General features: G+C 49.8%; 1 protein-coding gene across 3 annotated transcripts in view; it reads right to left on the bottom strand.

Moving 5' to 3' along the window:
• The window catches only part of GNG4 (G protein subunit gamma 4), a 90,553-nt gene that overhangs the window by 18,237 nt on the left and 56,882 nt on the right, over positions 1-15,434 (bottom strand). For all 3 annotated transcript variants that reach the window (XM_089668584.1, XM_089668586.1, XM_089668583.1), the window contains exon 3: positions 13,691-13,798. In XM_089668584.1, the coding sequence (XP_089524710.1) occupies positions 13,691-13,789 (99 nt within the window). In that variant the 5' untranslated portion in view covers positions 13,790-13,798. The remainder of the gene's footprint in view (positions 1-13,690; positions 13,799-15,434) is intronic.

The raw sequence follows: 15,434 nt of genomic DNA, 5'->3' as shown, positions 1-15,434 counted from the left end.
ATCTGGGCTGATAGTATATCTCTAAACACTGCAGAATTCATCCGGCTGCTTCAGTCACATCATCAATAAACACCAATGACCCAGTGCCACTGGAAGCCATGCATGCCCATGCCATCACACTACCTCCACCATTGTTTTACAGATGCCTTGTGTGCTTTGGGTCATGAGCTGTTCCAAGCTTTCTCCACACTTTTTTCTTCTGGTACAGATTAATCTTCATTTCATCCAGCCAAAGAATGCTTTTCCAGAACTGGTCTGGCTTTTTTAGATGTTTTTTGGCAAAGTCTAATCTGCCTTTTCTATTCTTCAGGCTTATGAATGGTTTGCACCTTGTGGTGAACCCTCTGTATTTGCTCTAGTGAAGTCTTCTCTTGATTGTAAACTTTGACAATGATACAACCACCTCCTGGAGAGTGTCCTTCACTTGTCTGGATGTTGTGAATGGGTTTTTCTTTATCATAGAGAGGATCCTACGATCAGCCACCACTGTTGTCTTCCATGGACGTCCAAGCTGTTTTATGCTGCTGAGCTCACCAGTGCGTTCTTCTTTTCTCAGAATGTACCAAACTGTTGATTTGGCCACTCCTTATGTTACTGCTATCTCTCTTATGGATTTGTTTAATTTTTGAAGCCTTACAATGGTCTGTTTCACTTGCATGGACAGCTCCTTTGAATGCATGATGTAGGTTCACAGCAATAGATTCCAAATGCAAATACCACACTTAGAATCAACTCCAGACCTTTTACATGCTTAACTGAGGAAGAAATAATGGAGTAGCCCACATCTGGCCATGAAACGACTTTTGATTCAATTGTCCAATTACGTTTGGTCCCTTGAAAAAGGGGCGATAGCTAATCTTAAGTGCTGTAATTTCTAAACCCTTCCTCCAATTTGGTTTAAATTAAACCTGAGAATGTGCACTTTCAGCCCATATCCATTATATACAGGTGAAACTCGAAAAATTAGAATATCGTGCAAAAGTTCATTTATTTCAGTAATGCAACTTAAAAGGTGAAATTCATTACATGCAAAGCAAGATAGTTCAAGCTGTGATTTGTCATAATTGTGATGATTATGGCTTACAGCTCATGAAAACCCCAAATCCACAATCTCAGAAAATTAGAATATTACATGCAATCAATAAAACAAGGATTGTATATAGAACAATATCGGACCTCTGAAAAGTATAAGCATGCATATGTACTCAGTACTTGGTTTGGGCCCCTTTTGCAGCAATTACTGCCTCAATGCGGTGTGGCATGGAAGCTATCAGCCTGTGGCACTGCTGAGGTGTTATGGAAGACCAGAATGCTTCAATAGCGGCCTTCAGCTCTTCTGCATTTTTCGGTCTCATGTCTCTCATCTTTCTCTTTGCAATACCCTATAGAGTCTCTATGGGGTTCAGGTCAGGCGAGTTTGCTGGTCAATCAAGCACAGTAATCCCATGGTCATTGAACCAGGTTTTGGTGCTTTTGGCAGTGCGGGTAGGTGCCAAGTCCTGTTGGAAAATGAAGTCAGCATCCCCATAAAGCTCGTCTGCGGAAGGAAGCATGAAGTGCTCCAAAATCTCCTGGTAGACAGCTGCGTTGACCCTGGACTTAATGAAGCACAGTGGACCAACACCAGCAGATGACATGGCTCCCCAAATCAACACAGACTGTGGAAACTTCACACTGGACTTCAAGCATCTTGCAGTGTGTGCCTCTCCATTCTTCCTCCATACTCTGGGTCGTTGGTTTCCAAATGAGATGCAAACGTTGCTCTCATCAGAAAAGAGGACTTTGGACCACTAGCAACAGACCAGGTCTGTTTTTCTTTAGCCCAGGTAAGACTCTTCTGATGTTGTTTGTTGTTCAGGAGCAGCTTGACAAGAGGAACACGACATTTGAAGCCCATGTCCAGGATCAGTCTGTGTGTGGTGGCTCTTGATGCACTGACTCCAGCCTCAGTCCACTCCTTGTGAAAGTCCCCAACTCTATTGAATGGCCTTTTCCTGACAATCCTCTCCAGGCTGCAGTCATCCCTGCTGCTTGTGCATCTTTTTCTTCCACACTTTTCCCTTCCACATAACTTTCTATTAATGTGCTTTGATTCAGCACTTTGGGAACATCCAACTTCTTTTGCAATTACCTTTTGAGGCTTTCCCTCCTTATGGAGGGTGTCAATGATGGTTTTCTGCACAACTGTCAGGTCAGCAGTCTTTCCCATGATTGTGATTCCTACTGAACCAGACTGAGAGACCATTTAAAGGCTCAGGAACCCTTTTTGCAGGTGTTATGGCTTAATTAGCTGATTAGAGTGGGACACTTTGAACCTAGAATATTACACCTTTTCACAATATTCTATTTTCTGAGATTGTGGATTTGGGGTTTTCATGAGCTGTAAGCCATAATCATCACAATTATGACAAATCACGGCTTGAACTATCTTGCTTTGCATGTAATGAGTCTATCTCATATATTAGTTTCACCTTTTAAGTTGCATTATTATTATTATTATTATTATTATACAGGATTTTTATGACTGTAGTCTGTTTCCTGAGAAACATCCCCCACTATTCACGTGATCCTTATCAGCTTCTAATTGGGGTGGAGTTGAATGCTCATTTGAGCATCTCCCTATAAATTTAGATCAGCTCATGGGGGGAGATCTCTGATGGGGGGGCACAGTCTCTGATGGGGGTGCTGCTTCAGATTGAGAACTGCTTTGAAAGAGTGCGATGCAGTTGAACTAAAGCAGGAGAACTTAAGCAGCAGGAAGACACAACAACAGCATGAAGCTCTACTGCATGCTGGACAGACTGCAAGCAATCACCCTGGGAAACCTCTCTTACATACCTGAGTCCCACTCCGTGTACCTTTATATAATACGCCCCCTCTTCTCCTTATCTTATTACTATCCTCTGTTCCCAAATCTCATTTCTTTACCCCTCTGCTCCACCCCAAAACTTGTACATCTCCCCCTCATTGCTATCATCTCCCTACTATTGCTCTCTTCACCTCCCCAAAATGCCTCTTCCACTCCTCCTCCTCATTTTCCTCTCCTCCGTTCCCAAAATCCATTCACTATATCCCTCTGCTCCTTCCAAACAATTGTATATTGTGTCCTCACTGCTTCCTTCACCCCTCTACGGCACCCACCACCTCCTCCTATTACTCCACTCTCCCACTGACCCGAACACCTCCACTAGTAGTTTCTCACGCTCCTGCACATCCCGCTCCCATGCCACCTTTCTCACCCTTTTCCTCCTCCTAGCCGCGGGGGACATCTCCCCGAATCCTGGCCCGCCACCACCTCCCTCACCCGCACAACACCCTCCTGCCTCCACGTCCTGCCGCAACCCCCGCAACTTAGTATCTTTCCCCCTGCTCCCTAAAATCTCCCCCCCCCCATTTTCATGTGCACTCCTGAACGCCCGATCGGTGTGCAACAAGCTTATCGCCATCCACGACCTCTTTGTTTCCAGCTCCCTCAACCTCCTAGCGATCACGGAAACCTGGATCCAGCCCACTGACTCTACCTCCCCTGCTGCAGTCTCCTACGGAGGTCTCACCTGGACCCACTCACCCAGACCTGACGGTCGTAAAGGTGGTGGGGTTGGTCTGCTCCTGTCATCGCAGAGCACCTTCCGAGTCCTCCCAAACCCCCTCCCTATCCTTCTCCTCCTTCGAAGCCCACTGCGTCCGACTATTCTCCCTAACCCCCCCTGAAGATTGCTGTGATATACCGGCCTCCTGGATCCATACCCCGCTTCCTGGATGACTTTTCCTCCTGGCTACCCTTCTTCCTCTCCTCTGAGCTACCCACCATCATCCTTGGGGATTTCAACATCCCTGTCAACCTCGGCAACCCGGACACATCCCATCTCCTCCACTTAACCTCCTCCTTTGCACTTGCACAGTGCATACAATCCACCACCCACTCCAACGGTAATATTCTTGATCTTGTCTTCTCCAACCGCTGCGCTCCCCACAACCTCACTAACACCCCCTTCCCTCTCTCTGACCACAACCTGATTACCTTCTCTATCTCCTCGTCCTCCAATGCCTACCCCTCCAAATGTCACACTACTACCAGCCGTAACCTCCGCAACCTTAATTCTGCCCCCCTCCACTCTGCAGCTGATCAACTCCATGACCGCATCCTCCCCCTGTCCTGCCCCGACTTGGCCATGACTGCCTACAACAACGCGCTGTCAACAGCCCTTGACTCACTAGCGCCTTTAACCACACGCAACATCAGACCCCGACCGCTCCAGCCCTGGCAGACTGATCACACCAAAACCCTCAAACGACACAGTCGTGCCCTGGAGCGACTATGGCGCAAAACCAAATCCCAACAAGCCTTCACCCGCTACAAATCTGCCTTCCGCACCTACACCTCCTCCCTCCACGCAGCCAAACAAGCCTACTTCCTGACCCTCATCAAGACCCTCTCCTCCAATCCTCGCCGACTCTTCTCCACCTTCAACTCTCTACTCTCTCCACCCCCACCTCCACCCAGCACCTCACTCACCGCCCTTGAGATTGCAAATCACTTCAAAAACAAGATTGACACAATTCGCAAGGACATTGCCGCAACTCACACGCCCTCTCAACCCGTCCCCTCTCACACAGCTACCCCTTCATCCCCTCCTCCCCCTCGACATAACCCGCAGGGACTTCGTCGCTGCTCAAACTCCCTCCAACCCCGTTCCCCCTCACTCAGCTACCCCCTCATCACCCCTCTCCCACGGCCCCACCACTGCTCTGACCTCCTCTTCCACCCCACCCTACATTCCTCATACTGAAGCTCCCCCAACACTACACACCTTTGACCTTACCACCATCAAGGAAGTCTCCAAGATCCTCTCTGATGCCCGCCTCACCACCTGCCCCCTCGACCCTATCCCCTCACAACTCCTACGACCTCCCACCCCCTCCATCCTATGCTCCCTCACCCACATCTTCAATCTCTCCCTCTCCTCAGGCACTTTCCCCTCCCCTCTGAAACATGCACACTAGAGATGAGCGAATTATTCAAAAATTCGATTCGGCGAATTCGAGGAATAAATTTGATTTGAGTCGAATATATTCGCTGCGAATTTAACTTATAAAAAGGGTGTTTCTAGGCTTCAGAGAGCCTTTATATTAGTGCAGAACACTGTACCTTTAATTTAAATGCCCTTGGAGTCTGCTGGGGAAGAGAAATAATACTCTCAGTCAGTATGACATGCAGATGAGTGCCGTCGATCTTAGAATCACCGCACACTTCACTCATTTGGGCAGTCACGGGGCCAAAACCAGAGTGTGGAGCCACAGTGTGGCGGTGGAGGCAGCAGCAATGGGAGGCCATACAGCACCCTATGAAAAAATGGAACCCACCAGCAGTGTGAGGAGACCTGAAAGTGGCACATGGCAGAGTGTGGCGATGGAGACAGCAGCAATGGGAGGCCGTACAGGGACCCATGACACACTCTGGACCTGGCAGCAGCATGAGGAGGCGGTACAGGGGCCCATGACAGATTACGGGCCTGGCAGCAGCATGAGGAGTCGGTACGGGGGCCCATGGCAGATTACGGGCCTGGCAGCAGCAATGGGAGGCCATACAGCACCCTATGACAAAATGGAACCCACCAGCAGTGTGAGGAGACCTGAAAGTGGCACATGGCAGAGTGTGGCGATGGAGACAGCAGCAATGGGAGGCCGTACAGGGACCCATGACACACTCTGGACCTGGCAGCAGCATGAGGAGGCGGTACAGGGGCCCATGACAGATTACGGGCCTGGCAGCAGCATGAGGAGTCGGTACGGGGGCCCATGGCAGATTACGGGCCTGGCAGCAGCAATGGGAGGCCGTACAGGGACCCATGACACACTCTGGACCTGGCAGCAGCATGAGGAGGCGGTACAGGGGCCCATGACAGATTACGGGCCTGGCAGCAGCATGAGGAGTCGGTACGGGGGCCCATGGCAGATTACGGGCCTGGCAGCAGCAATGGGAGGCCCGTAATCTGCCAGCACCCTATGACAAAATGGAACCCACCAGCAGTGTGAGGAGACCTGAAAGTGGCACATGGCAGAGTGTGGCGATGGAGACAGCAGCAATGGGAGGCCGTACAGGGACCCATGACACACTCTGGACCTGGCAGCAGCAAGAGGAGGCGGTACAGGGGCCCATGGCAGAGTGGCGAAGCGTAAGCAGCTTAAATTGAAGGCCATACAGAGGCCTATGTTAAAAATAATAACATGTTTGGGGCATGATTCATGGCGGATTTAGTCAGTTGTGTCAGGAACTGGTGGTTTGAAATCCAGACTAATCCACACCTGATTCATTTTCACAAACATGAGTCTCTCCACACTTTGGGTGGACAGTCGTGTCCTCCGCGGAGTTACAATACCTCCTGCCGCACTAAACACGCGCTCCGATGCCACGCTACTGGCCGGGCATGACAGCCTTTCAAGGGCAAATTCAGCTAGTTGGGGCCAAAGGTCAAGTTTCGTTGCCCAGTAGTCAAGGGGATTGTCTACCTCGGTTGGCAGGGTGCTGTCCAAGTAGGCCCAAGCCTGTTGTTTGAGGTCCTGCTCCAGGTCCACCTGATGCTGCTGCTGCTGCGGCTGGTTAGTAGTTTCCTCACTGCGTTGGTGAAGAAAGCTACTCATCATCGACTGCAGACTGAGGCAGCCGCTGCTGGTGGAGCTGCCACTGCTCCTACCACCCCACCCCTCCCCTGCTGCCATGGCAGCGGAACGCGAGCGCACAGGGCCCACAGTGTCTGAGAATGGACGTTGGCGCAGAAAGGCAGAGACCAACTGACTACATAGGTGGTTTTTATAGTACGTTATTTTGGCCTCCCTCTCAGCAGGTGTGAAAAAGGACACCATTTTTGAACGGTAGCGAGGGTCCAACAAGGTGGACAGCCAAAAGTCATCCCTCTGTCTGATGGTTATTATTCGGCTGTCGCTACGCAAGCAACCGAGCATGCTATGGACCATTTGTGCCAAGGAATGCGAGGGACTCCCTGCCTCCATCTCCACAGCATACTGCCACGGTGCGTCTGGGTCCTCTGTCTCCTCCTCCTCCTCCTCTACCAGATGCTCCTGCTCCTCCACTCCTGTCCGCTGAGTGGAAAAACCACCCATTTCACTCAATAATTCATGAGCACCAATGTCCTCCTCTACCTCCTCCTCTTCTTCCTGTCCTGCCCCCACAGGGGTCATGTGGCGTTGAGATCTGTGCGCCACGTCTACCGCACCCTGACCAGCCATTGTTAACAGCATTTGTTCCAGGACGTGCAACAGAGGAATGACGTCGTTCATCCCATAGTCCTGCCGACTCACGAATAGCGTGGCCTCCTCAAAGGGCCTGAGCAAGCGGCAGGTGTCACGCATGAGCTGCCAATGGCTGACATCGAAGTTACACAGGGGAGTACCTTTATCCGCTTGTAACATCAGGAAATCGGTGATGGCCTTTCGCTGTTCGTAAAGGCGGTCTAACATGTAGGGTTGAATTCCACCTTGTTGCAACGTCGCAGATCAGGCGATGCTGTGGAATTCCGTTCTGCCGCTGCAGCTCAAGGAGGGTGTGCTTTGCGGTGTAGGAATGGCTGAAATGCATGCAAAGTTTACGTGACATTTTAAGGATGTCTTGCAGTGGGATGGTGGATTTTAGGAACCGCTTGACAACCAGATTGAACACGTGAGCCATGCATGGCGCATGGCACAACCTTCCTTGACGCAGAGCAGACACCATGTTCTTTCCGTTGTCGGTCAACATGGTTCCGATTTTCAGTTTGCGCGGAGACAGCCATCTGTCGATTTCTCTGTTCATTACACTCAGAAGTTCCTCCCCTGTGTGACTACGTTCGCCAAGGCATACCAGGTGCAGCACAGCGTGACACCGTTGCGCCCTGCACATGTGATATGCCGGTCGGGTAATGGGACTTGGCACGGGGGTGGCGGCTGAGGACACGGCGGAAGAAGAGGTGGTAGAGGTGGACATCTTTGCTGGACCAAGGACGTGCAAACGTGGAGGGAAAAGCGGCGTGACCTGTCCAAGTTGCTGGTGCGGCTGTGCCGGCACCACGTTCACCCAGTGGGCCGTAAATGACATGTACTGTCCCTGACCGTAGTTACAGCTCCACACGTCGGCGCTGCCGTGCACTTTGGCAGAGACCGACATGCTCAAAGACTGGCCCACCATCTCTTCTACATGTGAATGCAGGGCTGGCACTGCCTTTTTGGCGAAGAAATGCCGGCTTGGCACTCTCCACCGCGGCGCGGCACAAGCCATCATTTCTCGGAAAGGTGCTGAGTCCACCACTTGGAAAGGGAGGGACTGCAGCACCAGCAACTTGGACAGGAGGACGTTCAGCTTCTGCACCGTCGGGTGCGTGCTCGCAAACTGTTGTCTCTTGGAAACGGATTCCAAGAAAGACTGCTGACGGAATCCGTGAAGAGGAGTAGCAAAGATGAGCGGAAGATGCCAACGAGCGACAACTCCCCTCAGCAGAGGTGTTGGAGCCTTGACTGGCTGATAGAGGGCGATTGACGTCAGGTGACGGAGCAAGTAACGGAGCGGGTGATGGAGCGGGGGCTGGGGCAGGCAGAACCGCCGTATCTTTATCACGGTTTTCCCAGGCCACCGAATGGCGACGCTGCATATGCTGACGCAACGCTGTAGTCCCAACATGGGCCCCCTGGCCACGCTTGACTTTCTGGCCACATAGTCGACATACGGCTACGTTTACTTCCTCGGGCGGCTTGACGAAAAATTGCCACACCGCCGAGTAGGAAACTTTGCCCCCGCTACTCCTCACTGGCTGACTGCTACTTCCTCCGTGCACACCGGCACCACTACTGGCCGTGGTGGTAGGCTGCAGTGGAGCTGGTGCTCTACTCCGTGGCCGTTTGCCTCCACTGACACTGCTGCGACCCTGCTGCCTCCTGGGCAACCCACCGACTGTTTTGCTCGCTGCCAAGCTGGCACCCTCTTCTCCTGATGATGCGGAAGCAATAGCCTGATGACGACGAGGCTGCCAAGTGCGATCAGCCTCATCATCATCAATTAGGGTCTCCGCCTCACTACTAGCCCCCTCGGCTGCGTGTGGGTCAGCAGACAGACCTGTCTCTAGACCGGTTACCGAGCCACTCTCCTCGCCAGTACTTCTTCGCCTGGCTGCTGAAGAGGCGGATGTCTCCCCCCGTTCCTGACCGCCCTCTGTTAGCTCTTCCTCACTGTACAGTGGGGCTGAGCCCACAGCATGCGATACTTCGCTTGGTGAGGGAACACCAAAGGACAGGGGCAGGTAGAGGACACGTGATTTCAGTGGGCTTGCTCCCGGGCCATGCCAACTAACGGTTGTGTCTGACGTACCCACCGACCGTTGGCTGTAGGTGTCAGAGGTGACCTGGGAAGAGGAAGACGACCGAGCCAACCAATCGATGACGGCAGGGTTGTCGGTGGAGACACGACCGCTGGATGACACCGGGAGCACTGGCCTCTGGCTGCAACTAGTGCTGCCTCGACCCCTTCCTCTGCTGCCACGTCTGCTCGCTCCTGAAACATTGCCTCCTCTGCCACTCCTCTGCGTGTTGTCTGACATACTCTTTAATTCAACGATTCTGTGTCCCTGATTAACGATTCTGTGTCCCTGAGTAACGATTCTGTGTCCCTGAGTAACGATTCTGTGTCCCTAAGTAACGATTCTGTGTCCCTGAGTAACGATTCTGTGTCCCTGAGTAACGATTCCGTGTCCCTGAGTAACGATTCCGTGTCCCTGAGTAACGATTCCGTGTCCCTCAGTAACGATTCCGTGTCCCTGAGTAACGATTCCGTGTCCCTGAGTAACGATTCCGTGTCCCTGAGTAACGATTCCGTGTCCCTGAGTAACAATTCTGTGTCCCTGAGTAACAATTCTGAGTCCCTGAGTAACGATTCTGTGTCCCTGAGTAACGATTCTGTGTCCCTCAGTAACAATTCTGTGTCCCTCAGTAACAATTCTGTGTCTCTGAGTAACAATTCTGTGTCCCTGAGTAACAATTCTGTGTCCCTGAGTAACAATTCTGTGTCCCTCAGTAACAATTCTGTGTCCCTCAGTAACAATTCTGTGTCCCTCAGTAACAATTCTGTGTCCCTGAGTAACAATTCTGTGTCCCTGAGTAACAATTCTGTGTCTGTGCCTGAGTAACAATTCTGTGTCCCTGAGTAACAATTCTGTGTCCCTGAGTAACGATTCTGTGTCCCTCAGTAACAATTCTGTGTCCCTGAGTAACAATTCTGTGTCCCTGAGTAACAATTCTGTGTCCCTGAGTAACAATTCTGTGTCCCTGAGTAACAATTCTGTGTCCCTGAGTAACAATTCTGTGTCCCTGAGTAACGATTCTGTGTCCCTAAGTAACAATTCTGTGTCCCTGAGTAACAATTCTGTGTCCCTGAGTAACAATTCTGTGTCCCTCAGTAACAATTCTGTGTCCCTCAGTAACAATTCTGTTTCCCTGAGTAACAATTCTGTGTCTGTGCCTGAGTAACAATTCTGTGTCCCTGAGTAACGATTCTGTGTCCCTGAGTAACGATTCTGTGTCCCTGAGTAACGATTCTGTGTCCCTCAGTAACAATTCTGTGTCCCTGAGTAACAATTCTGTGTCCCTGAGTAACAATTCTGTGTCCCTGAGTAACGATTCTTTGTCCCTGAGTAACAATTCTGTGTCCCTGAGTAACAATTCTGTGTCCCTGAGTAACAATTCTGTGTCCCTGAGTAACGATTCTGTGTCCCTCAGTAACAATTCTGTGTCCCTGAGTAACGATTCTGTGTCCCTTAGTAACAATTCTGTGTCTCTCAGTAACAATTCTGTGTCCCTGAGTAACAATTCTGTGTCTGTCCCTGAGTAACAATTCTGTGTCCCTGAGTAACGATTCTGTGCCCCTGAGTAACAATTCTGTGTCCCTGAGTAATGATTCTGTGTCCCTCAGTAACAATTCTGTGTCCCTGAGTAACAATTCTGTGTCTGTCTCTGAGTAACGATTCTGTGTCCCTGAGTAACAATTCTGTGTCCCTGAGTAACAATTCTGTGTCCCTGAGTAACGATTCTGTGTCCCTAAGTAACGATTCTGTGTCCCTAAGTAACGATTCTGTGGCCCTAAAGTCTCTGTGGCCCTACCTCTGTCCCTAATACACAGAGGTCTGTCTCTCTTGAATGACCGGAGGCTAATGGAGAATTGTAAGATGGCCGCAATTTATAGCTCCACCATTACACAGTGCTGGCTGGCTGGCTGCTGATTGGCTAATGCGATCACATGTCATGAATGAATGCATTATGGGTCAGCGCGCCTTGTCTGCGCGCCTTCCCAGAGATCCCCGCTCCGTCGCCACACATGTCGCTGCCCTTTTTGGGAAAATTCGATTCGTGCATCCGAAGTTTGCTAATTTTCGGATTCGGCGCGAATCGAATTTTTCCTGATCTTCGAAACGAATTGCACTTCGCCATGTTCGATTCGATCATCTCTAATGCACACATCACCCCCATACTTAAAAAGCCCTCCCTGGACCCCAATGACCCGAACAACCTCAGACCCATCTCCCTGCTCCCATTTACATCTAAACTCCTCGAGCGCCTTGTCTACACCCGCCTATGCTCTCACCTCAACGACAACCACCTCCTCGATCCCCTACAGTCTGGCTTCCGTCCCCTACACTCCACCGAAACCGCCTTACTCAAACTCTCCAACGACCTCCTAACCGCCGAAGCTAATGGCCACTATTCAGTGCTCCTACTCCTTGACCTCTCTGCGGCCTTCGACACAGTCGACCGCCCCCTCCTCCTCAAAAAACTACACTCCCTCGGCCTCAGAGATTCTGCTCTCTCCTGGCTCTCATCCTACCTGCCACAACACTCTTTCAGCGTTTCCTATAATGCTACCACCTCCCCCTCACTCCCCCTCTCTGTTGGGGTCCCTCAAGGCTCTGTCCTTGGGCCCCTTCTCTTCTCCATCTACACTTCCTCCCTTGGCCAACTCATACACTCTCACGGCTTCAACTACCACCTCTATGCCGACGACACACAAATCTATCTCTCAACCCCCCACCTCACCCCCTCGGTCTCTGCCCGAATCACACACCTGCTGAGCGACATATCAGATTGGATGTCGCTCCACTTCCTTAAACTGAACCTCTCCAAAACCGAGTTTCTTGTCTTCCCCCCAGCCGGGACCCCACCCCCCATTGACTTCTCCATCACATCCAACAACGCCAATATCAAACCCGCCCTGCAGGCCAGAGTACTTGGTGTCATTCTGGACTCCAACCTATCCTTCCAGCCCCAAGTCCAATCTTTAACAAACTTGTGCAGACTCCACCTCCGCAACATCGCCAAAATACGCGCGTTCCTAACCCCAGAAACCACTAAACAGCTCATCCACTCCCTCATCGTATCACGACTCGACTACTGCAACTCCCTCCTCACTGGCCTGCCTTGCCGCTGGCCATCCCCGCTTCAGTCGATCCTGAATACGGCTGCCAGACTCATTCACCTTTCCAACCGCTCCGTTTCCGCCACCCCCCTCTGCCAATCCCTCCACTGGCTTCCGATTGCGCAACGGATCAAATTCAAAATCCTAACATTGACGTACAAAGCCGTCCACCATACTGCCCCGAACTACATCATTGACCTAATATCCAAGTACCGCCCAGCACGCACACTCCGCTCCTCACAAGACCTCCTTCTCTCTAGTTCCCTGGTCTCCTCCTCCCATGCCCGCCTCCAGGACTTCTCCAGGGTGTCACCCATCCTCTGGAACTCCCTGCCCCAACCCATCAGATTATCACCTACTCTCCTTTCCTTTAGGCGCACCCTGAAAACCCATCTCTTCAGGGAAGCCTACCCTACCCCCTGCTAACTTGACCGACCTCTTCCACTCTTCCTACCACTCCGTCCCCCACAGCTATCTCCTCCTGTACCACTATCCCCTCCCTCCTAGATTGTAAGCTCCAAAGAGCAGGGCCCTCAATCCCCTCATGTTTTGCATTGTATTGGTATTGTTCTGTCACATGTTCTGTCCCCCTTTGTAATGTACAGCGCTGAGCGAACTATTGGCGCTTTATAAATACTGTATAATAATAATAATAATATAGCGCCAATAGTTTGCTCAGTGCTTTACATTATAGTGGGAGACAATACAGTAACAATACAGTTCAATACAAGAGGGATTTGAGGGCCCTGCTCCTTGTGTGCTGAGCTGCCATGCATTAAGATAGTACAGTATCTTTTTTTTTTTTTGTCCCCATAGACATCAACGTAACAAGTATTTTCATATGTTTTAGTGTATGACAACAATCCCCCACTTCTAGCAAACTCTGCTTTATTTTACTTTTACATGCACTAAAAATGCATCATGCACACACAAAAACACAGGAAAATGCAGATGCAAAGGTATGAATCTATTCTAAATGGTGAGTCTTCCATTGTACTTCTGTATAACTCCGAAACAACACTGCTCCCCAATGAAATATGCTGTAAATACTGGTTATAAAATGTTTCTTTAGATACCACCTTTGGGGAAAATGAATTTAAGCTTAATTCAGGTTCAAGTGCAGCGTACTGAGGTTTGCATAAATGCGTTGACCTAAAATTTTTCTTGTTCATTTTTGGTAGTCTGTTTTATTTTCTGTTTTGCAGGATAAAATGCTTTGGTGTAAAAATAATATGAAAATACCTTTATTCTGTCCATGCAAGCTTCCATCTTGAGTTGCTCTACCGCATTTCGTGCTTGAGAGATGCTAGTTGTGCTGTTGTTAGACACAATGTCCTTCATTGTACGATTCTAATTGCAAAAAAAAAATACAAATACAAGGATTAAAAACAGACTGCAACTTAAATACAAACTGAGGAAAGAGCTTTAGAGCATTGAGAGAAATACATGGAGCTCTTTTTGAAAATATTAGTTGCCTGGCTGGAAGCCTCCAAAAAAATAAGACACCAGTGCCACATTCCTTGTTTACTTTAAATCCCTGCCTGAGAGTAGAAGTTATGGTATAATATATACCAGGCCTCAAAATTTCCACTCGCCTGCTCGCATTTGGCAAGTGGAAAAAACCATGGGGTTGAGTTACTGGGCTTGACTTTGGAAATGGCCGGCTGCTTCTTTCATTCCGGAGAGGGTGCTGCGGTTAGTGCTTGCGGGCAGGCGGAATGGTTGAGCACTGGTCATGGTGAGCTCTGACTGGGCAGCCCGCTGCTGGGATGGTCTCTCTCTCTCCTGATAGCAGAATGTGGAGCCTCAGCCAGTAGAGACGAGCCAAACACCCTCCCCCTCTCCCCTTCCCTGCCAAGGAAAACACACTGTCCCGGCTCTGCCGTATGCTGAAAACACTCACATTCTAGCTGCTGTCAGTAAATACAGTTTCTTCCTGTCCCGCAGTGGTGGCAGTGGTAGCTCCTCCTCCACCTGGCCAGATCCCCTGGACCTGAAGAGCAAGTGCAGCTGGCCCAAATGAGCAGGCACTGAAAACCGGCAGGATCAAGAGCATGGTGAGGCTAGCAGCAGTGACTGCTTCTTCTGGGAATTCTTCTACACTCAACCTCTACATCACTGTGCATTGTACCCTGCTGTGTGCCCTGCACCCTGCTGTGCCCTGCTGTGTACCCTGCTGTGTGCCCTGTGCACTGCTGTGTACCCCATGCCCTGCTCTGTACTCTGCTGTGCCCTGTACTGTGCTGTGTGCCCTGTAGACAGCTGTGTGTCCAGCCGTGTGCACTGTACCATGCTTTGTGCCTTGTACCCTGATGTGTGCCCTATACCTCTATCAGTGAGGCCGTGTCATTTTATGAGATAATTTACGAAGGCTGGGTAGGGTAGGGGTTCGGTAGGGAAACTGGTGGCAACTAACTCTTAAGGCCTGGCTAGTAGCTCAGGACTTGAAATTTTGAGCCCTGATCTATACATTTACTGATAAGTTCTATAACTGAATCTAAAAGGGGCTCTCTACATGAAACAACTGTATCCAGTTACATCTACATGCCAGATATCTTGTGTATTAGTTTTCTTTTTTGGATATTGGAGTTTTATTTTCCCATAATATTCCAGGGCAGTGATTACCAACTTCATAAATGTAGGGGCCCCTTAATGTACTGATGGCTACACAATAGTTTGTTTTTTGTATAGTTATGATTAGTAATAATTAGGATGGTATTATTACCATTTGTAGTTTACAAAAACATATTATACATTTTTTATGGGACAGAAATGGCTTTACATTTGATAACAGATTTTGATGTGTATATATTTTTTCTAGGTTTTACTTAAAAATGCATTTACCAGTAATTTTTCAATGCAACTCTTAAATAATTTGTGCAGCCCAGTTGTTTATTTCAAAATAAAATCAACAAAGCCTTCAGACTGAAAGACTATCACATAAATGTGATTTTTTTTTTTTGTGTACTGTAGCAGAATGGCTGAC

The sequence above is a fragment of the Staurois parvus genome, unplaced genomic scaffold (assembly GCF_062004578.1).
Source record: "Staurois parvus isolate SC_StPar_1 unplaced genomic scaffold, SC_StPar_1.0 ptg000059l, whole genome shotgun sequence".
Lineage (NCBI taxonomy): Eukaryota > Metazoa > Chordata > Amphibia > Anura > Ranidae > Staurois > Staurois parvus.
The sequence above is the reverse complement of the archived record's forward strand: the minus strand, read 5'-3'. Positions and strand labels throughout refer to the sequence as shown.